The 25,221-nt window shown below is 54.6% G+C and overlaps 1 protein-coding gene across 5 annotated transcripts in view; it reads left to right on the top strand.

Annotated features, from left to right (window-relative positions):
* Nucleotides 1–25,221, top strand: part of EEF2K (eukaryotic elongation factor 2 kinase) — a 56,990-nt gene that overhangs the window by 17,088 nt on the left and 14,681 nt on the right. For 3 of the 5 annotated variants that reach the window (XR_004967350.1, XM_036307799.1, XM_036307801.1), the window contains exons 3-13: nucleotides 10,210–10,310; nucleotides 13,143–13,203; nucleotides 14,599–14,636; nucleotides 15,045–15,216; nucleotides 17,500–17,646; nucleotides 17,930–18,062; nucleotides 18,299–18,426; nucleotides 19,094–19,295; nucleotides 21,158–21,225; nucleotides 23,644–23,721; nucleotides 24,372–24,434. Coding sequence is in view for 4 of the 5 variants with exons in the window: in XM_036307799.1 (XP_036163692.1) it covers nucleotides 10,210–10,310; nucleotides 13,143–13,203; nucleotides 14,599–14,636; nucleotides 15,045–15,216; nucleotides 17,500–17,646; nucleotides 17,930–18,062; nucleotides 18,299–18,426; nucleotides 19,094–19,295; nucleotides 21,158–21,225; nucleotides 23,644–23,721; nucleotides 24,372–24,434 (1,191 nt within the window). In the remaining variant the exon portion in view is untranslated. The remainder of the gene's footprint in view (nucleotides 1–10,209; nucleotides 10,311–13,142; nucleotides 13,204–14,598; nucleotides 14,637–15,044; nucleotides 15,217–17,499; nucleotides 17,647–17,929; nucleotides 18,063–18,298; nucleotides 18,427–19,093; nucleotides 19,296–21,157; nucleotides 21,226–23,643; nucleotides 23,722–24,371; nucleotides 24,435–25,221) is intronic. The other 2 variants (XM_036307802.1, XM_036307800.1) reach the window with 1 other exon arrangement.

Genomic DNA, 25,221 nt, shown 5'->3' with positions numbered 1-25,221 from the left:
GCGACCCCTTTGGTGGTCGAACGACCCTTTCACAGGGGTCGCCTAAGACCATCCTGCATATCAGATATTTACATTACGATTCGTAACAGTAGCAACATGACAGTTATGAAGTAGCAACGAAAATAATGTTATGGCTGGGTCACAACATGAGGAGCTGTATTTAAAGGGCCAGAGATTGAGAACCATTGCTTTAGAGCGTGAGCTTCGTGAGGGCAGGGCCCTGTGTGACCTTCCACACTCACCCCAGTGCCTAGAGCCATGCTGTGCACACAGTAGGTGCTTCATTTGGAATCAGTGAGGCGATGGTTGAATGCTGAGCTCAATGCCCTGTGGGTGCTGTCTCTCTAAAGAGCACATGGAAGACAGTATTTACATAAAGCCCCTGTGGGCCATCTGACTGACAGAAGTTATTACAGTAAAACATTTCTAGCTCAGACGGCAATCCCTTCTCCAAGATTCCTCCCCAGCCAAAGGGTCCCATCCAGGGTGCTGCTGACTTTGGGAGGGACAGTCCTTAGTGGGTAGGAATGTCCCTTGTACTGCAGGAGTCAGCACGCCTGGCCCCTGCCCACGGGGCCACATACCCCAGTCATTATGACAACCCCAAGTATTCTCCGTCTATGTTTGCAAATCCCCATGGGGTCCCGCCTCCACCAAGAACCAGGACAGACGCGTTTGCACCAGGGCTCAGATTTACACACTCAGAGTGTGCTTTGCACTGCTGGGGATGGAGGAAAACATGGGAACCGCTCAAATGTCCGTCCAGAGGAACCTGCTACAGACCCAGGCTCCACGAGTGCTGCATTCACATGCGAGCAGAGGTGACCTTCCCTATGGTTTGACTTGGAAACCGGGCGAAGATATGTAAATCTGGGGGCGGGTCTGTGGAAAGCCTTTGGCACAGTGCTGGTCCTTACGTACCATCTGTTTTGATTTTCATATGCTGTTTTGTTTTTATTTTATTTTTTTAATATATTTTTATTTATTTCAGAGAGGAAGGGAGAGGGAGAGAGAGATTGAAACATCAATAATGAGAGAGGATCATTGATGGGCTGCCTCCTGCACGCCCCCTACTGGGGATTGAGCCCACAGCCCAGGCATATGCCCTTGATTGTAATTGAACCCAGGACCCTTTAGTCCGCAGGCCAATGCTCTATCCACTGAGCCAAACCAGCTAGGGCTGCTGTTTTTTTGTATATGCTGATAAGTAAAAAAGCAAGTTGAAATATAATACAATCCCACTTTTATATAAGCATATATACACACATATATTTGTATTTGCATGACAAAAACTGACAGAATTTTGCATGCAACAATGAACAGTAATTCTCTCTGGGGGAGAGGGTGCAGTTAAGGGGGACTTTGATGATCTACATTATTACATATTATATAGGTTATATATTATACATTACACATTATTTTAAACATTTGGAGCTTTTAAAACTATATGTAGTTACTTACATGCAGAAAAAAAGTTTTTAGAAGAACAATAAAGCAAAAATCAAATCGAGAAGGCGAAGTTCCAAGCCCTCCCCAAGCCTGGCTTTGCCTCTGGTGCCTCTTCCTGAAGCCTCTGTCGTCGGCTGTCTGTGTGTCTGTAGATTGGTTAGGGAGGCTCTGGGACCTGAGCTGAAGACAGGTGCCCTGGCCCTCTCCTGTGCCCCCTGGGGCTGGGCACCCTCTGAGCTCTCTGAGCCTGTCGCCCTGTCATTCTCTGCGGATGGGTCAGCAGGGTGGAGCTCTTGGGTGCCCACGACCTAGGCCCTCGGTCGTCGGAAGTGGGCTCAGGGGGTTCCTTGGCCGGTGGTGACTTTGGAGGGAGACAGCAGCTCAGTTTTCCAAACCTCACCTCGACACACCTAACCTGTTTTTTATTTACTGTCGACATGGCAACCTGGCTGGTTTAAGCAAAATGGCCACCTGGCATTCCTCCAGCAGCTCTGCCAGGCAGGTGCTGGGCGTGGATTGGATGCGGGTTCTATCCCTGCCCAGGCCAGGCCCTCCGCCCACTCCGCGTGCCCACAGGGACAGTGTTTGGTAACGAGCGAGTCGCGCCTTTCTCCTTCTCTCTCATTTCTCTGTTTTCCAGAATAAGCAAATCTATGTTTTACATTTTTAATAGAGGAGGACATTTTATTTTTAAAAATTGCTTTCCTGGCCTGGGACACTGGGCATCGCTCCACATCAGCACACTCTCCCGTGTTTAAGGTGGGTCACTCTGTGTTCCATCACACGAAGTGTGTGGGTGAGGTGAGCCCTCTTGAGGGACACTTATGTTGTTTCACTGCCGTAATACATGTGCTTCTACATGTATGTGAGCAAAGTTTAAAATGCATATATTTTACAGCATGTGAATATATGAACAAGGTAAAAAGAATTCACACTGTAGGAATTATACACATCGAAAAGCCTCCGCCTCGGACCCCTCTTTCCTTGCACGGTGGGCTGATGCCAGCCAGCGCTTTCCTGGCAGGCGCTGTGGGCAGGCGGGGCGCTCGCTGCACGCGGCTCATGTCCGCTCCTGTAACCTGCACAGCAGACCTTGACGGTTAGCCTTTGACAGACAGTAAAGCCGAGCCTCTGCGGTCTTCACCACTGGCTGCTCTGGATGACTGTGGTGTGTTATCTTGCATATTTTGTTGTTGTTTTTTATTGATTTCAGAGAGGAAGGGGAGGGAGAGAGAGAGAAACAACACAGATGAGAGAGAATCATTCATCAGCTGCCTCCTGCATGCCCCTTAGTGGGGATCAAGCCCACGACCTGGGCCTGTGCCCTGACTGGGAATCGAACCTGCAGCTTTTTGGTGCATGGGATGGCGCTCCAACCAACTGAGCCACACTGTTGCTTTTCAATGGCTGAATATCATGCCATTGCTTGGAAGCAGCATAATATAGGTAGCCAGTCCCTTGTGGATGGATATGCAGGTCATTTCCAGTCTCCTGCTCCCCAAACCAGTGCTTCCATAGTATCCCTGTATGTTCTCCTGCCCACAGGGGCGTGCAGCCAGGTACCCCACCCCTCCTCCAGAGGGAGAATGGCTGGAGCAAAACATTTGTAGGTGTAGAAGTTGGCTGGGCATTGCCGGTTGCCCTGCAAAGAGGTCGTACCAGTATCCTTGCCCCCAAGATGTATGGGCATCCCTGCTTCCTGCACCCTTGTTGGCAGACTTTGGTGATGATGCTGATTTTTTTTAACGCACCCAGCGTGGCTCTCACAGCTTGTTCAAGGGACAGCCATCACTGGGAATGACACGGAGGAGGCAGAGCCTGATGACTCACTGGGAAGAGAGGCAGCCCTGCCCACCTGAGCCCTGGGAGGCCACGCCTGGCAGCACTGGGCTTCTGCCCCTGCCCAGTGACCACAGGAAGCTCTGTGCACATCCAGAGGCGGCGGGTGACCAACTCTGAGCTCTGCTGCTGCTCTGAGAATGCAGACACAGAGAGGCAAGCTTAGGCATCCTGGGTCCAAAAAAATTTGGCCCTCCAGCAAGATAAGGACCTGCTGGGCAGATGAAGGAAAAGAGTGATGCTGGCATTGGGCAGGGGCCACCTGGTGACCTGGGCTCTGGAAAGCAGGAGGTGGGGGAGGTTCGAGTCAGGCTGTGGGGACCATGTTTCCAAAGTCTGTGCTTGTGTTGTAAATGCCCATGTCCTCCGTGGAGGTGCTGCGGCACAAGGGTCCGCCTGCTTTTAGTTTGTTTTGTAGAAGTTTTTAGCATCTTCAGTGAAGTATAATTCACAGGCCACACAGCTTACCCATTTACAACGTACGATGCAATGGCTTTTGGTATATTCATAAAATCATGCATTCATCACTACAGTCAATGTTGGCCATTTTCATTACCTTGAGATGAAGCCCATACCTTTTACCCATCACCCCCAGCGTCCCCATCCCGCCCAGCCTCTGGCAGCCACTAATTTACTTCCAGTCCGTGTGGATTTGCCTTTTCCGGACATTTCATACAAAGAGGATTAGACAGCCGGTGGCCTTCCGGGCCTGGCTGCTTCCACTGGGCATAATGTCTTCCACGCTCACCCAGGCGTGGCCTCTGCCGGCACTTCCTTTCCTTCTATTGCCCAGTGTTACTCCGTTGTAGGAATAGACCACATTTGTTTTCCGCCCGTCAGCTGATGCACTTGTGGGTTGTTTCTCCCGTTTGGCTAGTATGAATGGTGCTACGCAGATCTTGTGTGGACATGTTTTTATTTCTCTTGGGTAGACGCTTAGGAGTGGAATACTCTATATTTGGCCCTTGTTCTTTTTGTGAAAGAGCAGGCAACTGTGGCTTGACAAGTTGGGTGTTTCAAAAAAATTATATATATATATATTTCAGAGAGGAAGGGAGAGAGAGAGAGAGATACCAATGATGAGAGAGAATCATTGATCAGCCGCCTCCTGCACGCCCCCCACTGGGGATCCAGCCCACGACCCAGGCATGTGCCTCGACCAGGAACCGTGACCTCCTGGTTCATAGGTTGACGCTCAACCCCTGAGCCATGCTGGCCAGGCGACAAGCTTGGGATTGAGTCCTGGGCCTGCATGTCTGAGCTCCTTGCTCTCTGAGCCTCGGGTACCCCATCACTGAGCTGAGAACTCGCCTGCCTGCCTGTCTGCCCTTAAGAAGGTTGCCGGGGTCCTGTCGGGGGCAAGGCTCCCAGGGGGCAAGGGCACCATCCGTCCTATTGCTGTTGCTCTGCTGTTCTCTCCAGCCTGCCCAGCCTGCTCTCTTTAGCCAGGGCTCTGAATCCCACTGGTTGGGGAGGGATCAGCTGCCACTACTATTTTTGACGAAGATTTCCGGAGGGTTTTCAGCTTTGTTTCTTTTTCAGTTACTCATTTTATTGATTGTAGAAGTAATTGGTGTTCCTTGCAGAAAACAGTGAACGTGCAGACGTAACTGCTATGAAGGTCTCGGTGTATAGTTCAGACTTTTCTGTATTTCAGTGTAAATACAAGCCCAATCCCTAACTAGGGACTTGGTATTTCACAGCAGGACTGTGCTCTGCAGGCTCTGTAGCCAGTGCTCGCCCGGCACCTGAGCTGGTGGTCCCCACACATCTGTGCACAGGGACCCAGTTCGTTGTTTCTCATGGCTCCATGGAGGCCATCGTACGGATGCACCACTGTTTCCTGGGCATTTCCTCCGGTGGGAGACTTAGTCTTTTACTGCTGGATTTAGTGCTGGGCTTCTTGGAAATTGCACGAAACCTCTAAATGCGTGTGGCCAGGGTCGGGCAGCGGTCAGCACTGTTGGCCTCTTCTCATCCCAGAGTGTGACTAACTGTGTCCTCACTTCTTCCCACTTCTTTGATTTGTCCTTGGGCGTGGCTTCCTGTTGGCTGGGAGGGGCGGGGCCACAGCTCTATGTCACGGAAGTGAGGATGGAAAAACACGCTTTGTAACGCCCAGTTGGCGAAGGCAACAGTTGCCGTTTGGAGGAGAAGGCCTCCAGCAGCCACTGGGGCCTCTGTGCCCTCTGGAGGCCTTGGGGGCAGTGAGTGACATCAAACAGCAGCCACGACACCCTGGGTGGCAAAGACATTGCAGACACATGACTCACATCCAGCCTCCTCCTGATACCCCCGGAGACTTATGTTCACTATTTCTGTTACATTTTTATTTTGTGCTCTCCAGCTTTGAAGAACCAAACCCTTTCTGTTCTCTAGGCAAGGTCTGCTTTCCTTTTCATGAAACCCCGAGTCCTGCCCGTGCAAGGTGCGTTAGCCCTCACAGGTGAGTTTTGGGGTCTTCAGAACCAGAGAATGAGAGCTGCGGGGCCTGCAGAATCACCTCCCAGTGGCCTCTGTGGGCTTTGATTTACATGTGTGATCCCTAAGACAGTCTCAAAGCTAAAACACACACAGTGCAGAGGACACTGGTCTCCATTAACCTCGCATCCTCTGCTCCCAGAGAGAATCATGTATCTGTTTGGTGGAAGTCACTTTTCAGACCTTTTTAAATGCATTATATGTAAATAGACTTTTATGTATATACTAGAGGCTTAGTGCATGAATTCGTGCACAGGTGGGGTTCCTTGGCCTGGCCGGCAATCAGGGCTGATGGGAAGGCGGGGGGGTGGGGAGGGGGGCGGCTGGCCTGGGGGAGGGACCTGGCCTGGGGGAGGGACCGCAGGAGGTTGGCTGTGGGAGTGCACTGACCATCAGGGGGCAGCTCCTGCGTTCATGTCATAGCAGTTCGGTTGTTTGGGCGTTCGGTCGCTTAGGGTTTTATATGTAGAGATTTGCAGACACATACACCCTTAGAAACCTATGATAGCAACTTATGGGTTTCCGCCACCATTAAATAGGGTTATATGATTTGCATTATGTAGCAACTTACTTTTTCCCCTAAACAATAAGTCTTAGAGATTGCCCATGTCAGCACCTTGATCTTTTGAACGGCTGTGTGCAAGTACAGTCATGTGTGGTTTAACAACAGGGTGCGTTCTGGGAAACGCCTCGTTAGGCAATTCCGTCAGTGTGTGAACATCTTAGAGACGCTTACACACCCCTGGAGGGGACAGCCTGCTACACCCCAGGCTGCATGGCAGAGCCTGGTGCTCCCAGCTGTATGCCCGTGCAGCTGGTACTGAATACTGTAGGTGGTACACCCTTTAGGGCACTTACCATGAGGGGAGCCTGCGGGACTGGAAGCCGCTGTGGGGGGCAGTGAGTGAGTGTGCGGGAGCGACACCCTGCCCACTACTGCAGACTTCGGAAGCACTGTACTCTCGCTGAACTTATAAAGCAACATGAGATTAAATCCAGCACGAGAGAAAACGCTGCAATCAAAAGATGCGGTGAACAGGAGGTGTACTTTTTAAAAGTAGGAAGAGTGCACTCTAAAATAACAATAAAACCTGTATATAGTAAACACATAAATGAGCAGCATAGTCACTTACGGTCATCATCAAGCACTACGATGGCGCAACAGCTGGTGGGAATTCTCAGCTCCATTGGAACCCTATGGGACCACTGTCACCGACGGAACGTCACCGTGCACCAGTGTCCGCCTCTCGGGGCCAGCTCCCCCACGCACACCCAGCGGTGGTCAGACGGCTGGGTCCCACGTCAGCGAGGACGTTTCACAACCAGTGGCGGCAGTACCCACTCCCACTGCCTTCGCAGTGTCTGAGAGGACTCACTTCCCAGGCACCCATACACGCCTGTTTTTCCTAACCTGATGGGTAAGTAGTACACCTGTGACTCTCAGCGCAGGGAGGGCTTGCTTACCTGGAGTGAGCACTGTGACCTCAGTGAGCCACTATTTCTGTTGGGAACATCGCTACCCCAGGTTTGGGGGCAAGAAAAAGTTGACCACTGGTAGTCAAAACATTCTTCGTTGTTGTTTGTAAACAAGGAAATGGATATTCCAACAGCTAGTCAGCGCTGGGTGGGAACGGGAGTCAAGGGAACCATGTCTGAGTATAGGACTTTCTATACTCTGTTTTTATAAAATGCAGTTGGTTTAACCCATCTGTTGCCAACAAGGCATAGCATGCGTCTTTTCTGGGTTTTGCAAAAAAGGCAAGTTTCATGCTGTACAATAACACTCTAATTGTAAAATTCCTTTCTCCTTGGCTGTTTTTGGTTGTGCCACAGCCTCCAGCCAGGAGGGGATTTCTGTGGGTGCTCGTAATCTAACGTGGGGCCCCTGTCTTTGGTGTTTTGGGGAGCGTTTGAGTCCCCAGCTGAGAGAGGTGCGGTTGGAAAGCTGTGTGTCATACACAGGACAGGGCACCCGGACAGGCACGCTCAGAAAGAGCCTACTGGCTGCTGACACAGGTGGCCGCTGCCTTCCCTTTTGTAGCGTACAGAAATTCAGAAACCCCCTTAGCTGTAAACATGTCAGCTGCAGGGTTATTTGTAACAGGGAAAACCAGTGAAGAGCTCAAAGTCTACCTGTGGTGAGTCATAGGTGAATGGCCAAGTCAATAAACCATACCATGGATCCTTATGCCAACTACCTTGTAAATTCACAGTCATGTTTGTGTTAAAATTTCTAAATAATATGTTTGCTGTCTCTTGGAGTAAACTTGGAAGAACCTTTTTGGAAGAAAGCTTCAAATTGTAAATTTAAACGTGATCCAGCAATCACTTCTCAGAGGCTCATCCCCCTGAGATCTTGCACGTCCTCACACGAGGATGTCCCTCCAGCACTGTCTGCACTAGGAAGTGTCGGAGAGGATCCCGCTGCCCAAGACTGAGGGAGAAGCACCTCGAGGTGCATCTACACATTACATAGCTCACAGCCACTGAGGGAGGTGAGGCCGACCAGCCTGTGTCCATATGCCACGGAAAGGCATTCTAGGTGCTGTTAAGCCGACACAGGCAGAGCATGTGCGCCTGCGGGGCTCTCAGACGTGGCGTGCCAGTGCAGAGCGCCCGCAGCGCGGTGGCCGTGGGTGCGGGGGTGGGGGTTAGAGAGCACGTCCGCTTCCTCCTCCAGAGTTCTGCCGTGCTTGCACTGTCTTACGTAGATAGCAGATGGCACCTTTGGAGTCAGGACAAAACTCAAGATCACTAACTAAAAGCACCGAGTCCCATCGACCCATGCTCCTGCAATGCTGTAAATTACACTGAGAGTGCCATTCCAGACTTATTTTAAAAATGCACGGGGCTGGCCAGCGTGTTTGAGCCTCGACCCATGCACCAGGAGGTTCAATTCCCAGTCAGGGCACATGCCCGCTTCAGGCTCAGTCCCCAGGAGGGAGTGTGCAGGAGGAGCCAATCAATGCTGATGTTTCTCTATCATGGATGTTTCCCTCTCCTTCCTCTCTCTCTAAAATTTTTCTTTTTTTGCTTGTTTAGTTGGTTTTATTTTTCCTCTTTCCCCCCAAGTATTTTTATTAAATGTGAATTAGCTTCCAAATTAAAAGAAAAAAATTACAGGCTTTATTTTTTGACTTTGGAAATGTTAGAAAGCCCAGCAAGGAGCCCTGGGCTGCGTGTATGTGTGTGTGTGTGCACACGTGCGTGTGTGTGCCTGTCTGTCTGTCTGACTCTTGGAAGGCTCAGCTCCTCGGCCCTGTCTCCTCTGAGCAGGACCAGCGATGGGCTCGGGGGAGGGCACGGGCAGGATGCTGTCCTGTTTGGGCCGAGTCTGTGGGAGGCGGGCTTCTGCAGGGCTGGTCTGGTGGCTGAGGGATGGTGCGGGGGTGAGGAGGTCTGGAAGCGGGTGGGCTGCCATGCCCGGCATTGTCCAGCCGCCCTCCAGCTCCTCCCCTGGCTCCGGCCTGGGGCCTGGAAGGGAGTTGTCTCTGATGCTGTGGTGGCCGCAGGGCAAAGGTTCAGGTTCCTCAGGAAGGAGGGAGAGGATCACCTAGAGTGGGTGTCGGGAGTGCTTGTTGGTGGGGGCAGGGAAGGATTCCACTTTGAGGTTATGTAAAAGCAATGAAATGAGGTTTTTAAAACAAAAAATGGGGTGTACCATGAGGCAGTTGAGAACCAGAATTCTCTGTTGTTCGTCATCTTTCTGGGTGGCTCCCAAAGAGCCTGGCCCGCAGCAGCCGTGAAAGTTCCGGATGGATGGCGTTTGTAGTCGTCACCGCCGCAGCAGGGGAGGGCACCACAGGCGGTGGGTTGCCCCGGTCCCCAGGCCGTGGCACGTCGATGGAAACCTGTCGCTAAGCACCTAGCGCTACGTTTATGTAAAGGCGACCTACCTTCTGTATGGTTTTGAGGTGCCCTGAGCCGAGAGGGTCATGTTGTCTCTGACTTTCCTTCCGGGCAGTGAAATGGGTGCATTTAGAACTGGGGAACACTTGTGGGTCAGCTGCACAGCCGCAGCCATGGCGCCTCTCGGGCAGGTTTGCCCACTGTGTTTGCTCGCTATAGGACACGTTCCTAGCACGGAGAACTCTGAGTGAAAATACAGAATTGCGTTTTCTATTTTCTGACGTTACCAGATCACCTCTGAGAGCAGGCCCACACCCAGGGGCAGCATGTGGGACACCCCCTGTTTCCCCGCACCCTGGCCAGCACTCGCTGTTAGCAATCGTGAAAACGTTTGCCTGCCTGAACCCAGGAGAACTGTGCCCATGAGCTGATAGGGTCCTTCGGGGACTAGGTTCCTGAAAGGATGGTGGATGGGGCTGTTTCTCCCTCACGGATGCCTCCCAGGGTGGGGGGCCCCGGGACTCCAGGGCTGGAGGGGCTGGACCGCCCTGTCCCGCAGCCCCTGGCTGACACGCCCTTTGCCCTCTGCAGGAAGCTTGGAAGCATGCCGTGGAGAAGGCCAAGCACATGCCCGACCCCTGGGCTGAGTTCCACCTGGAGGACATCGCCACCGAGTGTGCGACGCGCCACAGGTCAGCGCTTGTCGGGGCGGCTGCATGACCCCAAGGCCTCCTGGGTCCTGCTCTGCTCCCAGCGAGACCCGATCCCCTTGGAGATCAAGGAGAAGGGAATACTACAGACATCAGCCAGTGCGATCCCTGCTTGGAAGGCAAAGGGAGGGAAGAGTATTTTCAGGGGGTTCAGGAAGAATGAAAAACAAAACAAAAAACCACAAGCAGCGCCATTGATATAATAAGGATACAGAGGACAGCGGAGACGGGGGCCCTTCCTGAGTCTCTCCGTGCCGGGCCTGTTCCAGCGCTGTGTCTATTTAGTCATCAGGAAAGCCTGGGCAGGGAGCGTGTCAGGCACTGGGGACCCCTTCTGAGAACCCGACGAGGGCCATCTCAGGAAGTTGCACACATATGTTAATTTTGCTCATCATTTTAGGAGACTCATGGACCTGCCCTGGAGTCTGCCCCTGTCCCGTGACCTCTGTAGACCCGTCCAGCTCTGAATGAGCCAAACCTCTCAGTTCCCTTATTGGCCCAGGGAGAGAGGTTTGTCAAGGGTCAGCCCAGTGCCTTCAAATTAGTCAGAACTCTGTTTCAAATGTGGGTAACAGAATCTCAGTTCACAGCAGCTTAAGGATAAAAGGGAACGTTTGGTTCATATACCAGCAGGGACAGAATTAGATTTACAGTTGTATGTGAAACACAGAGTTATTCCTGTGTTATTATTAATTATTAACTATTGTATTGTTTCCCATACAAACGACCGTAAGCCTACTTTTGCCCCACCCTGTGTGTGGGCTTCAGGCACGGCTGGTTCCAGATACTCCAAGGAGGCTTTCAGCTTTGACCTCAGATAGACTCTCTTATATCAGCAGCACAGAGGGGCTGAGAGCCCCGCTATTCATCTCACCCTGCAGAAAAGGATCTTTTCTTGCTCAAATTTTTAAAAACAAAAGTTCCATATTTGAATCTCAGTGACCTGGCTGGGTTACATGCCCGTCTCTGAACCAGTCATTGTACCAGGAAGCGTTGCTCTGATGGGCCAGGCCTGGGCTCATGCCACAAGCCAGAGGGTGCTGGGGTCAGCCTCACCCGTCCACATGTTCTGAAAACGGAGGACAGGGATCCCCAAAGGAAATGGGTGCGCTGTTGCCAGAGGGGGAAGCAGATGCAGAAGCAGTGGAGCCCTCTTCACCTTTCAGCAGCACGTTCCTGCTCTCACCTGCGCGGAGATACTAGAGCCTGGCCGGCACCCCCTTCCACCGCCAGAGGCCCACCTCCCAGGCTCTGGAGTGTGTGCCAGCAGCCCAGGGCAGCACGGTGGGGCTGCGGGGGAGGCTGTGAGCTCTGCTCCTGCCGCCTGCCAGGACAGCGTGGTGGCTGGCTGGTGAGACCTGGCCTCAGGCCGAGGCCCCCAGGCTGCACAGGGAGGCCCCGGGGAAAGCAAGACCCATATCCTGGGCTGGCTCTGTGCCAGAGCTTCGCAGGGACCTGAGACCAGGGACCAAGCCAAACTGTTGAGTTCCTAACCAAAGGCTCTGCCTTAGCCGCCCTGGCTGGGAAGAGGTCAAGCATTGATGCCGGGACCTCCAGAGGTGTCTGAATTGGATGCTGCCTCCTGGGTTCCCACTTTTGAAAGAGCTGATGCAAGCCGGCCCTTTGGGGCAGACGTCCCGTTCACGGGGTTGGACCCAGGCTGCTTAAGAGCAAGATTCTGGTTGAATCCTAGCTCTCAGGCAGAGTACTTCACCTCTCGGAGCCTCGATTTCCCCAGCAAGAAAGTGGGTGCAGTAACTACCAGTCTCACAGGGCTGCTGCGGAGGCCGCTGAAGGCAGTTGTTTAAGCAGCCAGCACACTGGACACGGTGCTTTGAGCAGTGCTGACCTTTATGGTGCCCATGGTCCTGAAGGACAGAGAGGATGCTGCTCCCCCACCCGCCCTTCCGGTGCCTCTCAGATTGCAGTCTCCTTTGAAGGTGAGGGAAGACTGTTTCCCTTACCTTGGTCTCTACGTAGAAATAATAATGATCATTGCTATTATTTATTGAGCATAACACCCGCCATGAGCTAGGGGTGAGCCTTCCTCCCGTCAGGCCTGGGGGAGGCTACCTCCCAGGCTTGTGCTTCCTCCTGGAGGTGTCAGCTCTGGGAGGCTGTTCTCACTGGGGCTGGCGGCCTTCTCGTGGCTGTGCCCCAGGCGGGGGCCTCTGTGGAGCTGAGAACACCTGGGCCCTGGGCGATGAGTCAGGATAGGGAGTGACTGAGTGAGGCACTTTCTACCCTGCAAACCTGTTGGAGGCTCAGCCGGGCCTGGGGCAGACGGGCTTGGTGGAGAGCAGGCTCCTGGGCAGGGAGAGGCTGGCTGTGCACCCAGCGCCCCTTTCCTGCTGGACTCGGAGGCACCCAGCGCCCCGGACTGGGCTGCCCACAGTGCCGGCAAGGCCGAGGGCACTGCTGCCTCCTGTCCTGGGACACACCGTTGGTTATGTAGCTCGGTGATAAGGACATTTACTACTCCGTCATTTATCCAGTGTGCATTTATAAGCATTCACCACACCAGGCCCCTCGTGAGCAGGACAGACATGGGCCTGCCTGGGTGGCGTCACAGCGGGGAGCCGCCCAAGCACCACAGGACGTGCTGAGGGGACGCGGTGCCCAGCGCACCTGCGTTTGAGGAAAGGGGAGGAGGCCACTGGGGGGGCCTGGGAGGGCGGGAGAGTCCCACAAACCCAGCCAGGAGGTCGGCTGGGCCACAGAGTAGAGAGTGGGCGCGATCCTGAGGCAGCGGGGAGCCCAGAGAGACCTCTCACCCGTCGCCAGTGACAGGACCGGCGGGCGCTGTCTCCGCAGGTACAACGCTGTCACCGGGGAGTGGCTGGAGGACGAGGTTCTGATCAAGATGGCCTCTCAGGTGAGGAGGTCCTCGAGCCCGGGGGGCGGGGCTGGGCGGGCTCTCTCACGCCGATGTCAGTTCATGTTCTCTCTCCTCCACACCCATTCTTTTTTTTTAACTTTGGGGGATTCTTTAAAGTATTGTATACTTAATTCTTATTGATTTCAGAGATGAAGGGAGAGGGAGAGAGAGTTAGGAACATTAATGATGAGAGAGAATCATTGATTGGCTGTCTCCTGCACAACCCCTACTGGGGATCGAGCCCACAACCTGCGCATGGCCCTGACTGGGAATCGAACCCTGGACCCTTCAGTCCACAGGCTGACACTCTATCCACTGAGCCAAACAGGCCGGGCTTGTATATTTAATTTTTTATAACAGCTTTATGAGATAATTCACACACCATGCAACACACCCATGTACAGTGTACAGTCCAGGGCTTTTGGCATAATCACAGAGTGGCACAGCCGCCACCATGACTGGTACCCAGCGGAGCCAATGCAGTCAGTACCCAGTTCCCTCTGTGCCCTGCCCTGGGCAACCACTAAGCTACCTTCTGTCTCCATAGATTTCCCTATTTTGGACATTTCATATATTCATCGTATATCAAAATATCCTTCTTGGCATTCTGGTTGAAAATCAGTTGACTGTAAATAGTTATAAAATTGCAGGTTGCCACCTATTACTGAGTGAAACGAATTCTGTGGCTGGCCACAGCCTTTTGAAGAAAGAAATAGATTGCAAAGGACCGCGCCTCCTGCTCTGAGTGGGGCGGGGAACTGTGGGAAGCTCCTTAGTGCATGCGCAGCAGAGAGCGTGCAGCTTGAGGGGTTTCACAGTGAGCACATGTCCCCAGCGCCTGGGAGCCCTCAGCCCGCCACGCCCCCTTGCCCCTGAAGGTCAGCACTGGCCTGAACCCTGTCGCCCTAGGTCAGGTGAACCCCTTTTCTGTAGGGGTGCCTTCAGTACGGCTTCTTGAGCTCAACATTTTGTCTGTGAGCTTTGTACCTGGTTTTGCTGGACCTGAAAGTTAAGTTCTCGCTGCTGTGCAGTATTTCTCCACGTGAACCCATGTGACTTACTGTACTGTTGATGGACATGTGGGCTCTGCTGCAGACAGGGCTGGACACACATCCCTCCGCATGCACTGTCTTCCCACTCCATCGCCCCAAACACCTTCCCCCCAGGGGCCCTGCTCAGCTGGGTCAGGGAATGGGGTCTCCCGTCGGCAGCCTCCAGGCCGGCAGTTCTTCCAGCCTTCGGTGCTGCCGTGCAGGAAGCGGGGGTGGGAGGGGCAGATCGAAGGATCGAGATGAGGTCCATTTGGTGGGTGCCACCCCCAGGGAGAACTCCTCACTCAGGGTTGCTCCTGGTGGGCACGGGGACTGATGGCCCTCTCTGTGTGTCTTTCAGCCCTTCGGCCGTGGAGCGATGAGGGAGTGCTTCCGGACGTAAGTGACAGCTGGCTCTCGAGGCCCCGCCCAGCCTCCTCAGGCACCAGAGGGCAAGGGCGTTGTGCCATTTCCGCGTAGGGATGGAGTCAGTGGTCTGTGCTTCTTTAGCCCAAGTGCCTCAGCTCTCCCTTGGACCATAGATTGGGCCTGGTTGCGGGGTGATGAGCTCAATGGTATCCTATGCATCTCAGCTCTGGTCCTTGGAGGCCAAGGGATTGGGCTAGGAGACCTTTACCAAAGTCCCTTGGTTCTCCTGCCCAGCTCTTTGAAGGAAGCAGGGCAGTAGGGAAGCCCCTCCCACCTCCCGCGTCTTGTTCCTGGCTCAGCCAGGTCTGCTCACCCGGAGGACTCAGGGCCTGGCCCTGATGAGCCCATGCCCAGGCCGGCCCCGCTGCCTCTCCCCAGGAAGAAGCTGTCCAACTTCCTGCACACCCAGCAGTGGAAGGGGGCCTCCAACTACGTGGCAAAGCGTTACATTGAGCCGGTGGACGGGAACGTGTACTTTGAGGACGTGCGTCTACAGATGGAGGCCAAGCTCTGGGGAGAGGAGTATAATCGGCACAAGCCCCCCAAGCAGGTGCGTGGCCCTCTCCTTGCCACCTGCCCCCACCAGGTGTCCAGGGACAGTGTCCAGAGACCAGGTGATGGTGCCAGCCACAGGTTCCCTTCTTCACGGCCTTCACTATAGTAGCTAATAACAGCCACCATCTATCGAGCACAGAGGGCCAGGTGCTGTATGTGCGGAGTTGTTTATTCCTAAAAGCAGCGCTTGGAGCCAGGTTGGAATGTTTTCATCCCATTTACAGATGGGCTCTGATAGCCAGGATTTTTGTTTGCAAATGACAGAAACCCAAAAAGGATTTAATACAAAAGGGAAATGTATTGCCTCATGGGACTGAGAAGTAGCACTGACCACAGGCGTGGCTGGGTCCAGGAGCAAGCTGCGGCTGTTGGGAATCTGCCTCGATCTCAAGTTGGCATCCCTCCCGGGCAGCTCCTCGACTTGTAGCGGCATGCCGGCCACCAGCAGCTGCAGCCTCCTTTCTGTTCTCCGAGCAATCCTGGCAAAACAGCGCCTGTTTTCCCAGAAGTTCTAGTGAAAGTCTCAGAACCGGGTTTCACTGGCTCTGATTAAATCGGGTACCTGTCTCTGAACCCATCACGATGGCTGGGGGAAGGAAATATGCAGGCTGGGCAGGCCTGAGCTGTTTGCCCACCAGTAGAACCAGGAATGTGGGTCCTCTGGGACTGAGGTTGTGACTCCCGAGAGAAAGCAGGAGGAGAGGGGAGTGGGTATCTGTTCCTGGGGACACACGGTCCCAAAGGGGTTGCGTGACCTGCCTGAACAGGCAGAGATGGAGCCAGGGCGCAGAAACCCAGGCTTCCCAAGCCCCTGCCAGGTGGCGTCTCCACGTGAGCCCCAGGCGTTGAGAGAGGAGGCCAAGCAGAGGCTCCTGTCGCCTGCGGGCCTTCGAGGACAGGGCGCCTGCCTCTGCCTGGCTGCAGTGCACGGTGCCGGGCTCCCGCTGTGTGAGCGCCTGCCCGTCCCAGACACTCCTGGGCGCCTCCGGAGCGCCGCGCTACGAGCAGCCGGCAGGACTTCCTGATCCTGAGCGCAGTCACATGGCTACACCTAGCTGCGAGGCCAGCCCAGCAGTGTCTTCTTGCTAATAGTCAGGGGTGGGGGTTGTCGTAGTCCACTTGGCCTGTTACGACAAAAGGCCACAGACTGGGCAACTTACAAACAACAGAAATGCGGTTCTCACAGTTTTAGAGGTTGAGAAGTCGAAGATCCAAGTCTGACATGGTCGCCTCTGGTGAGGGCCTCCTGGCTCATAGCCAGCACTCTGGCTGGGACCTCACCTGGTGGAAGGAGGGAGCCATCCCACTCATCAGGGCTCCACCCCCCCGGCCTAATGACCTCCCAAAGGGCCCACCTCCTAATACATCACCTTAACAGCGGTTCTCAACCTGTGGGTCGCGACCCCTTTGGCGGACGAACGACCTTTTCACAGGGGTCGCCTAAGACCATCCTGCCTATCAGATATTTACATTATGATTCATAACAGTAGCAACATTACAGTTATGAAGTAGCAACGAAAATAATTTTATGGTTGGGTCACAACATGAGGAACTGTATTTAAAGGGCCAGAAGGTTGAGAACCACTGCTTAGAAGGTAAGACTACACCAGGGGTTCCCAACCTTCTTTTGGCCACGCCCCACCTAAGCATCGCTAACATCCTGATGCTTCCCCCCCCCCCCCCCCCCCGTGACATAGAATTCTTATCTTCAAAAAGTGAGCTCCTAGCTCCTATTCACATGGAGGAAGCCTAAAAGCCATTAACTTGGTCTGAACAAGCTTCCAAAGAACATGGCACCCATGAAAGGGAAAAATAAAAGAACGAAAGGACAGTTGAAGTACTTAGGAAGAGATCACTAGAAATGGTTAAAAAAAAATAATAATATGAAGTGATAAAAAAAATTGCAAATAAAGTTTCAAAACTATAATAGAGAACTGAAATGCATAAATGTGTCAAAATATATATTTATATACTGTTTACGAGACCCCTAGAACCATAAAAAGTGCAAAATTTCACTCTTAATAACTCATTCTCAAATTGCCCCCCTTAAAATTCAAATTGCCCCCTATGGGGTATGTACCCCATGTTGGGAACCACTGGACTAAAACATGAATTTGGGGAGGGGAACACATTTGGGCCGTGGCAGGGGTTTCCATTCCCAGAGGAAAGGGGCAGTGGGTTCTGGGCACAGGCAGCATTTGTGCCTCGGAGAGCTGCGGGCGGACTCCGCCCCAGAGGAGCTGCCGCCGGGCCCCGACCTCCTGCCCCGCCCCCGCAGGTGGACATCGTGCAGATGTGTGTGGTGGAGCTGAAGGACAGGCCGGGCTCGCCCCTCTTCCACCTGGAGCACTACATCGAGGGCAAGTACACCAAGTACAACTCCAACTCGGGCTTCGTCCGTGATGACGCGCGCCTGACGCCACAGGTGAGGCCCCGGGGCGGGGTCCCTCTGGGGAGGGTCTCCCCCCTGCAGCCCTCAAGCCGGTGGGGCTTCCCAAGGGCACCCTTGGCTCCTTCCGGCTCTGTCAGCCCCCTGAGGTCCCTGCCCAGTTGGACAGGACCCCTTTCTCCGCTGTCCTCTAAGCAGCGCCTCTGTGCAGAGAAGGGCGCCCGTGGGTGGGGCTGCCACGTCCGGTCTCGCTCCGAGTGGGGGCTGGCAGTGCCCGCAGCCTGGTCTCCTGTCACCTTTTCCTTCCCGCCCCCCACAGGCCTTCAGCCACTTCACCTTTGAGCGTTCCGGCCACCAGCTGATCGTGGTGGACATCCAGGGTGTGGGCGACCTCTACACCGACCCACAGATCCACACCGAGAAGGGCACTGACTTTGGAGATGGCAACCTAGGTAGATGGGCAAAGAAAGCCTGTTTCCACGGAGACCACACCCCCTCCCCAGCTCTCCCAGCTCTTGCACACTCAGGAAAACGGGCGTATGGGCCTTGTCAGGGTTGTGGCGATGGAAGCCTGGGACGTTTGACACTCCCCCCTGCCCCCCTCCCTTTAGCATGGTTATGCCCCCTCCCACCCCCACCCCCGTCAAAAAGCAGAGCCATGCTCCCAACACGGCTGCTTTGTCCGCAGGTGTCCGGGGCATGGCGCTCTTCTTCTACTCCCACGCCTGCAACCGCATTTGCAAGAGTATGGGCCTCACTCCCTTCGACCTGTCACCGAGAGAGCAGGACACAGTGAATCAGAACACCAAGCTGCTGGTGGGTGCCCCTCGGGAGCCTGCGGTGAGGGGGGGGGGGGGCGGTACTGCCAGGCCTTCTGCTGCCAGGCCAGCACACTGCGCTTCACTGTGACAGCGGCCCAGGCCTGCAGTGCTTAATTGAAGACCATCAGGACCGGAGGGAACTCAGTCCCTTCTGTGCCCCTCCTCCCTCCCAAGTCAGTGCACTAAGCTGAGTGTCCACTAGTAGAGCAGCTGGGGTCTGCTTGATTGGGGCCCATTTTTACCAGAGTGAGGAGACCAGGTGAGCAGAGCTTGGGAGAGAGATGTGTGCGTGTGCGTGTGCGTGAGGTTGTGTTTGTCGACAAATAGCTGGGCTAGACTTGCGCCTGGCTGTGTTGAGGACGTGCCCACTCCCTCCCCCTGCATGGCCCAGGTACAAGAACGCTGGCAAAGACCAGCTTGGGATTCTGGACGTGTAGCGATGTGAATTCCCCAGCTCCAGGCTGACAGTGTGGTCCGCGCTTTGAGGAATGTTGGCTGGCCCGCTCCCAGATGCCCCTTTGGGTTAATCCTCACTGACTATTTTTAGATTTTCCACCAGACCCTAAAAGGGCATGGATAGGAGCCTAGGGCAACAACAGATAAGAGGAGCTCCTCATTCCCAGCGTTGCTTCTGTGACTGAACGTCCCTGTTACTTCTCCAGCAATCAGCCAAGACCATCTTGAGGGGGACAGAGGAAAAGTGTGGGAGCCCCCTAGTGAGGACCCTCTCTGGGAGCCGGCCACCCCTGCTCCTCCGCCTGTCAGAGAACTCTGGAGACGAGAACATGAGCGACGTGACCTTCGACTCTCTCTCCTCCTCCCCATCTTCAGCCACGCCACACAGCCAGAAGCTGGACCACCTCCGTGAGTGATGCTTGGCCCCGGGTCCTTGTGATTGGAGGGACAGGTGCCAGGCCTACAGAGCTACACTGGCTTTCCCTGAATGTTAGATTTAAACACACTAACTAAAAAGATTCATGGCCCAGAGGGTTTTACAGGCGAGTTCAAGACGCAGGTCATCTGGATGCTGTAAAATAACCCGTGTTGTAGAAAACACATTTCAGTGTGTTTTAGGAAACTAGCAAAGCTTGACAAAACACCAAAAAAGAAAACTGTATTCAGACCTCACTCATAAATGTGTAATGCAGAAATTCTAAATAAGGTATTAACAAATAAAGACGATTAGTAACTTAAGGGCAACGTCTGTCCTAGACAGGGTTTTCACAGGAATCTGAGGGTGCGCAGCGTTAGGGAGTGGGCTAGCATCACATGACTAGGTCCCAGGAGAAAAACCACCATTTCTGAAGCTGAGGTGACAGCTGGCTGGCTCTGGGGCTGTGGAGGACGGTGTGGCCGTTGCTCGCCGGGCCGGCGCAGCGGAGCGGGAGAGGGTTCCGGTGTCCGAGTTAAAGAAGTCTTTAGGCCTCTCCACAGAGCAGGTGTCAGCAAACAAGTTTGTTTGTTTTAATGTTTTTATTGATTTTAGAGAAAGAGGAAAGGAGAGGGAGAGATAGAAATGTCAATGATGAGAGAGAATCATTGATCAGCTGCCCGCTCCTGCCCGACACTGGGGATTGAGCCCGGAACCCGGGCATGTGCCCTGACGAAGTTGAACTGTGACCTCCTGGTTCATAGGCTGACGCTCAGCCACCGAGCAGCGTCCCAGCCCGAGTAAATGTGGTGGGCTCTGTGGGCACAGTCTGCCCTCGCCTCTGAGCGCAGTGTAGGTGCGGCTTACGCAAACAGGCGTGGCTCCTGTGCCAGCGCTCCTGTTGTGGGCATCAAAGTTTCAATTTCATGTAATTTTCACATATCAGGAGATATGACTCTTTTCATTATTTTCAATCATTTAAAAAGGAAAAAACCATTCTTAAAGAAACCACATAAAAACAGGAGACAGCCTGGCTGGTGTCGCTCAGTGGTTGATCTTTGACCTATGAACCAGGAGGTCATGGTTCGATTCCTGGTCAGGGCACATGCCTGGGTGGTGGGCTCAATCCCCAGTGCGGGGTGTGCAGGAGGCAACTGACCAATGATTCTCTCTCATCATTGATGTTTCTATCTCTCTCCCCCTCCCTGTCTGAAGTCAGTAATACATATTTAAAAAAGAAAAAATCAGGAGGCAAGCCAGGTTTGGCTCAGGGGAGCTCAAAGCAGGAGACAGACTGGGGCCCTCCAGGAAGTGGCTGAATTTGAAGCCATCTGGGTCCCCACTGCGCGCTCCAGAAAAGCAGGCCAGGTCTGCATATGGGCCTTGTCAGGGTTGTGGCGATGGAGGCCTGGGAGGTTGACCCCCACTGTAGCATGGTCATGTCCACCCGTCACGGAGCAGAGCCACGCTCCAACACCGCTGCTCTGCCCTCCGGTGTCCGGCATGGCGCGCTTCTTTGGTCCCCAAAGTACAAATGGCCTTTCTTCCTTCACAGCTGCACCCCGTGGGGGCCGCCTCGGGCCCTGCACACGTGCTTACAGACATGCTGCTTTATGACAACCCCGATTAAGCCGCCTGCTCAGGGCCCACAGCTGGCGAGACTTGGAGGAAGTTCTCAAGGAGGAAAGAGAACTGTAGCCCCGGGTGCTGACAACAGTTTTCTCCCTCTTTTTGCATCTTTAAAATATAAAAAAAGGCTTCACCAGGTGCAGTCAGCTCTAGGCTGTAGTTTGGTCTTGGGGACTTTCCAGCAGTGGCCCCAGCACATCATCTGTCTGTGTTTTCTCCTGCCCAGATTGGCCAGTGTTCAGCGACCCGGACAACATGGCTCCCCAAGATCACGACCAGCCCGACAACCACCGGGTGAGGAGCAGGCAGGAGGAGCAGGCTGGGCAGAGAGGACAGTCCCGTGGGAACTGAGGGTGATGCTCAGGGTCCGAGGTGGGCAGCCCCGGTCTGCTCTGCACAGGCCAGGGGCCGACGGAGGGGGTAGGGGCACAGGTAATCTCGGCCTCCCGCCCACAGCAGCAGTGTTTTCGGAGAGAGCCGGGGCCTCCCTTCCATGAACTGGTTAGAGAAGAGGAACCATGTCAGCAGCAGAGACAGCTGCATCTCAGCCCTCAGCGGGCTTGGCCCCTGTGTGGACAGCTGTGCTGGGGACGGGAGCACTGTCAGCTGGGACTCTCGGTTGGATAAATGGAACAGGTTCTTGCAGCTCTGGGGGCTCAGTGGTAAGAAACGGAAAGCATCATATTTGCATTCAGGCAAACATATCCCGGCGTCAAATTTAAAATTCAGACTTTGTAGATTTGTCACATTTGCCCAGACCACCACTGCACCCTCAGATGGCTCCAAAGGTTCAAGTTCACTCTTGGCTGCGTTTCAGAATGGTTGAGGGGAAGAAAAAAAGAATAGCTGACACACACGGATCATCACCGAGGGCAGACGCCATGTGGGGACTTGGTAGATGCTTCAGTTCGTCCTTTTAACAGACATTAGCACGCGACATGCCTCGCTCCCTCCGCCCTCGGCCGCCTGCTCCCTCCCATGACCACTGCTGGGCAGGCCTCTGAGCATCCCTGACTCAGACCTGAGGACACTGAGGCAAGAGAGGCTGGCCACTTGCTCCTGGTCACTGGGCGATAGAGCCGGTGCTCAGGCTCACCCTCTGCTGCCCTTGGCCTGCGCTCTCCATCTCAGATGGGTAGTCCCCCCTTTCCTCAGGTGAAGAGACCTTGGTCTGGAGAGGTTGGCTGCCTCGCCCAGGGCCCGGAGCTGGGGTTTGCCGGGGGCTCGCTGATGTTCAGCTCGGTCATGATTCTCGAAGGAGGGACGGGTGCAAGGAGCAGGCTGCCCGGAGCTTCTGAGTGCAGCCTGCAGTCCATGTTCAAAAGGAGCCTTCACTCCACTCCCTGAACACTGCAGCTTGGGGGTCTGTAAATAACGCCTCAATTTTAAAAATTGGGGAAAACACACCCAACAGAACAGCCGTTCGGCTCACACAGATACAGGCTCTGGGGGAGGCTGGCAGGGAGGCCTGTAGGCGCCTGGGTGGAGGGGTCCCAGCCGGACCAGGGACCAGGATCGCATTGTGTGGGCTTTCGTGGCTCCTGCCTGTTCCGGGGAGTGAGACAAGTTTCACATTTAAGCTAGTGATGCCAAGCTTCTTTTAAAAAGATACTTACATAAGTAAAATAAAATGGCTTTCTAAAGGAAAACCACAAATGAGAAGTATGAGTCCACGTAAGTGGCTGTATCTAGAGGAGGAAGGGGGGGGGAGGGGAGCAGGATGCACTAGAGATCTACATTTGGACAGTAGTGTTTTAATTCCTTTTACAAATAGAAGATCTAGCCCCAGCCAGTTTTCCCAGTGGTTATAGCATGGCCCTCAATTCCAGTCAAGGGCATGTGCCTCGGTTGCAGGCTTGATCCCCAGCCCCAGTCAGGGCATGTGCAGGAGGCAACCAATCAATGTATCTCTCACATCGATGTTTCTCCCTTTCTGTCTCTCCCCCTCCCTTCCACGCTCTAAAATCAATAGAAAATTATCCTCAGGTTAGGATTAACAAAAGTAAATAAATAAAAATGCAAGATCCAAAGTAACTACGGCCTACTGTTGAGAGTGGCAGGGCCGGGGATAGGAGGGGTGTTCACCGTGGTCTCCGCTCCTATTGTGTGTTTGAAATACTTCTCAGTAAAGAAGGAAAGTAATGAAAGTGGGAGCTGAATAGTGATGCAGAACTCAAGGCTGGTAGATACATTATGGTGGTCTTAGCTGTTGTAAATTACACCAGATTCCTTTCTGAACAGGACTCAGATCTGGAACAAAAAAAAAATATGCCGGTGACCTGTGCGGTTTGGGCAGAGGGTGGAGTTGTAGTAATATGGGCCCCAAGGCTGCATTTCATCTGTGGCTTTAACCCTTAACCCAGCCTTTGTTTTCCTGCCTGTGAAATGGACGAGCCACACTTAACACTGCACTTCCTGTGATTCCACCGTTGGTTCCATCCTCACAGCCTCTGACGTGGGTGCTGTAATGAGTCCCCGTAAGAAGGAAACCGAGAGGGCAAGCAGCTGTCCAAGGTCACAGCTGGCGAGTCCCAAAGTCAGAGCCGAGCAGTCTAGCTCTGCTGCTCGGTTGTCATGCAGCCAACACGGGCAAGCGGAGGATGTTAAGTGAGATGATGGGGAAAGGAGAGGAAGCAAACGGCTGGCATGTCCAGATGTCACCCCCAGGCGCTCAAAGGCCCACTGAGATCTCGGGCCATCTTCTCTCCACAGGACTCTGAGAACAGTGGGGACAGCGGATACCCCAGTGAGAAGCGGGGTGAGCTGGATGACCCAGAGCCCCGAGAACAGGTAGGGAACTCCTGGGAAATAAGACCAGTTTTCTGTTCCCTTATTGTCTGGGAGGGTAGAGAGGTGGGGGGAACACAAGTGGGTCATGAGGACATGATGAATAAATTACTAAATAAGCTCATTTCAGGAAAAGATGGATGCAGGGCCCAAGATAAAACAGGCGAATGGGCACCAATGAGTGTAGTAAGGAGCCCAGGATGGGGTTAGGCACAGGATTGAAAGTGGCTAAACAGAGAGGATGCTGGGTAAGAGGCTGGCCCAGCTCCCAGGCACTGGGAGAGCCAGAGGACGGGCTTCCGAGGCAGCTCCCACGGCTTCGGTGAGGGTGGCCTCGGCAGTGGCACAGTGTGTCCCGCCAGCCGTGCCAATGCCAGAGTCCGGCCGCAGGGCGCCTCCGGGAGCCCTCTGGTCTAGCCTTGTCCTGCAGGAAAGACATGCGGCGGGAGCCAGGACTGGGATCCCCCGTGAGGAAGGCTGTGGCTGCTCGGGCACATGGTCCGCCTGCTGCCAGCACCCGCTCGGCCTGCCAGGCGGGCGCCAGCTTCCCCGGGGGCCGGTGTCCCTGAGAGGAGTTTCTCGGGAGGAGGTTGTTGGTCAGCCCGGCCCTGGGGGAAGCTGCTCTCTGGAACTCTATTCTCTGCGTCCATCAGGGCCACTCGAACGGTAGCCAGCGGGACGAGTCGGACGAAGACAGCCTGGGCAGCTGCGGACGGGTAAGCTCCCCGAGGACCCCTTGCCGTGCTGCATGCTTGCCTCTGTTTCTCCCCCTCACGCCACCGCAGCCTGCCCGGCGCCTCACAATCTCCTAAAGGAAACGGTGCAAAGAAGCCCATCTCCTGGGCAAATACTTTCTGAGCCCCTGCCTGGGCGGGACGGTGGGGACCTCTGGGGAGGGTGAGGGAAGCCGGGATCACCCGCCCTGGGGGGGGGCGATCAAGCAGCCACAGCTCACTGCTCAAGCCCCGCCCACAGAGCCGCTTGTGGCATTAATTAACTTCCTCCTGACACCCAGGGGGACAGGCTGATGTGCTCGCCCCCATTTCAGGATGAGGACACAGGTCTTGTTAGCCTCCCAGCTTCCTGGCTACCTTAGGCGCTCCTGACCCTCCGGCAGGCCAGGGAGGGACCGCCCCCGGGAGCCCGTGCTCTTGGCTAGCTGCCTGGGGAGCACTGGAGCCCGCCTCCCGCCTCCCGCCTCCCGCCTCCCGCCTGAGACTGAGGAGGCTCTCCCACCTGCAAGGTCCTTCCTGCCCCGTGGGCACACCCCCAGGCTGCTGCTCTCCCACTGGGCCTCAGTCACACCTCCCGCCGGGAGCCTGCCCTGGTCGCCGCAGGCTTCCCTCCCCTCCTCTGGCGCACAGAGGGTTCACCAGGTGTTCTTTCCCGGTCGGGTCAGGGCTCAGCCAGGCACGGGCACGGTTTTCAACGGTGACACCACCAGCATTCTGAGCTGGACCACCCTCTGCTGCGGGGCCCCCGTGCGTTGTCGCGTGTTTGGCA

The sequence above is a fragment of the Myotis myotis genome, unplaced genomic scaffold (assembly GCF_014108235.1).
Source record: "Myotis myotis isolate mMyoMyo1 unplaced genomic scaffold, mMyoMyo1.p scaffold_m19_p_5, whole genome shotgun sequence".
In the NCBI taxonomy this organism is placed as follows: Eukaryota; Metazoa; Chordata; class Mammalia; order Chiroptera; family Vespertilionidae; genus Myotis; species Myotis myotis.
This window is presented reverse-complemented; position numbering and strand designations above follow the sequence as displayed.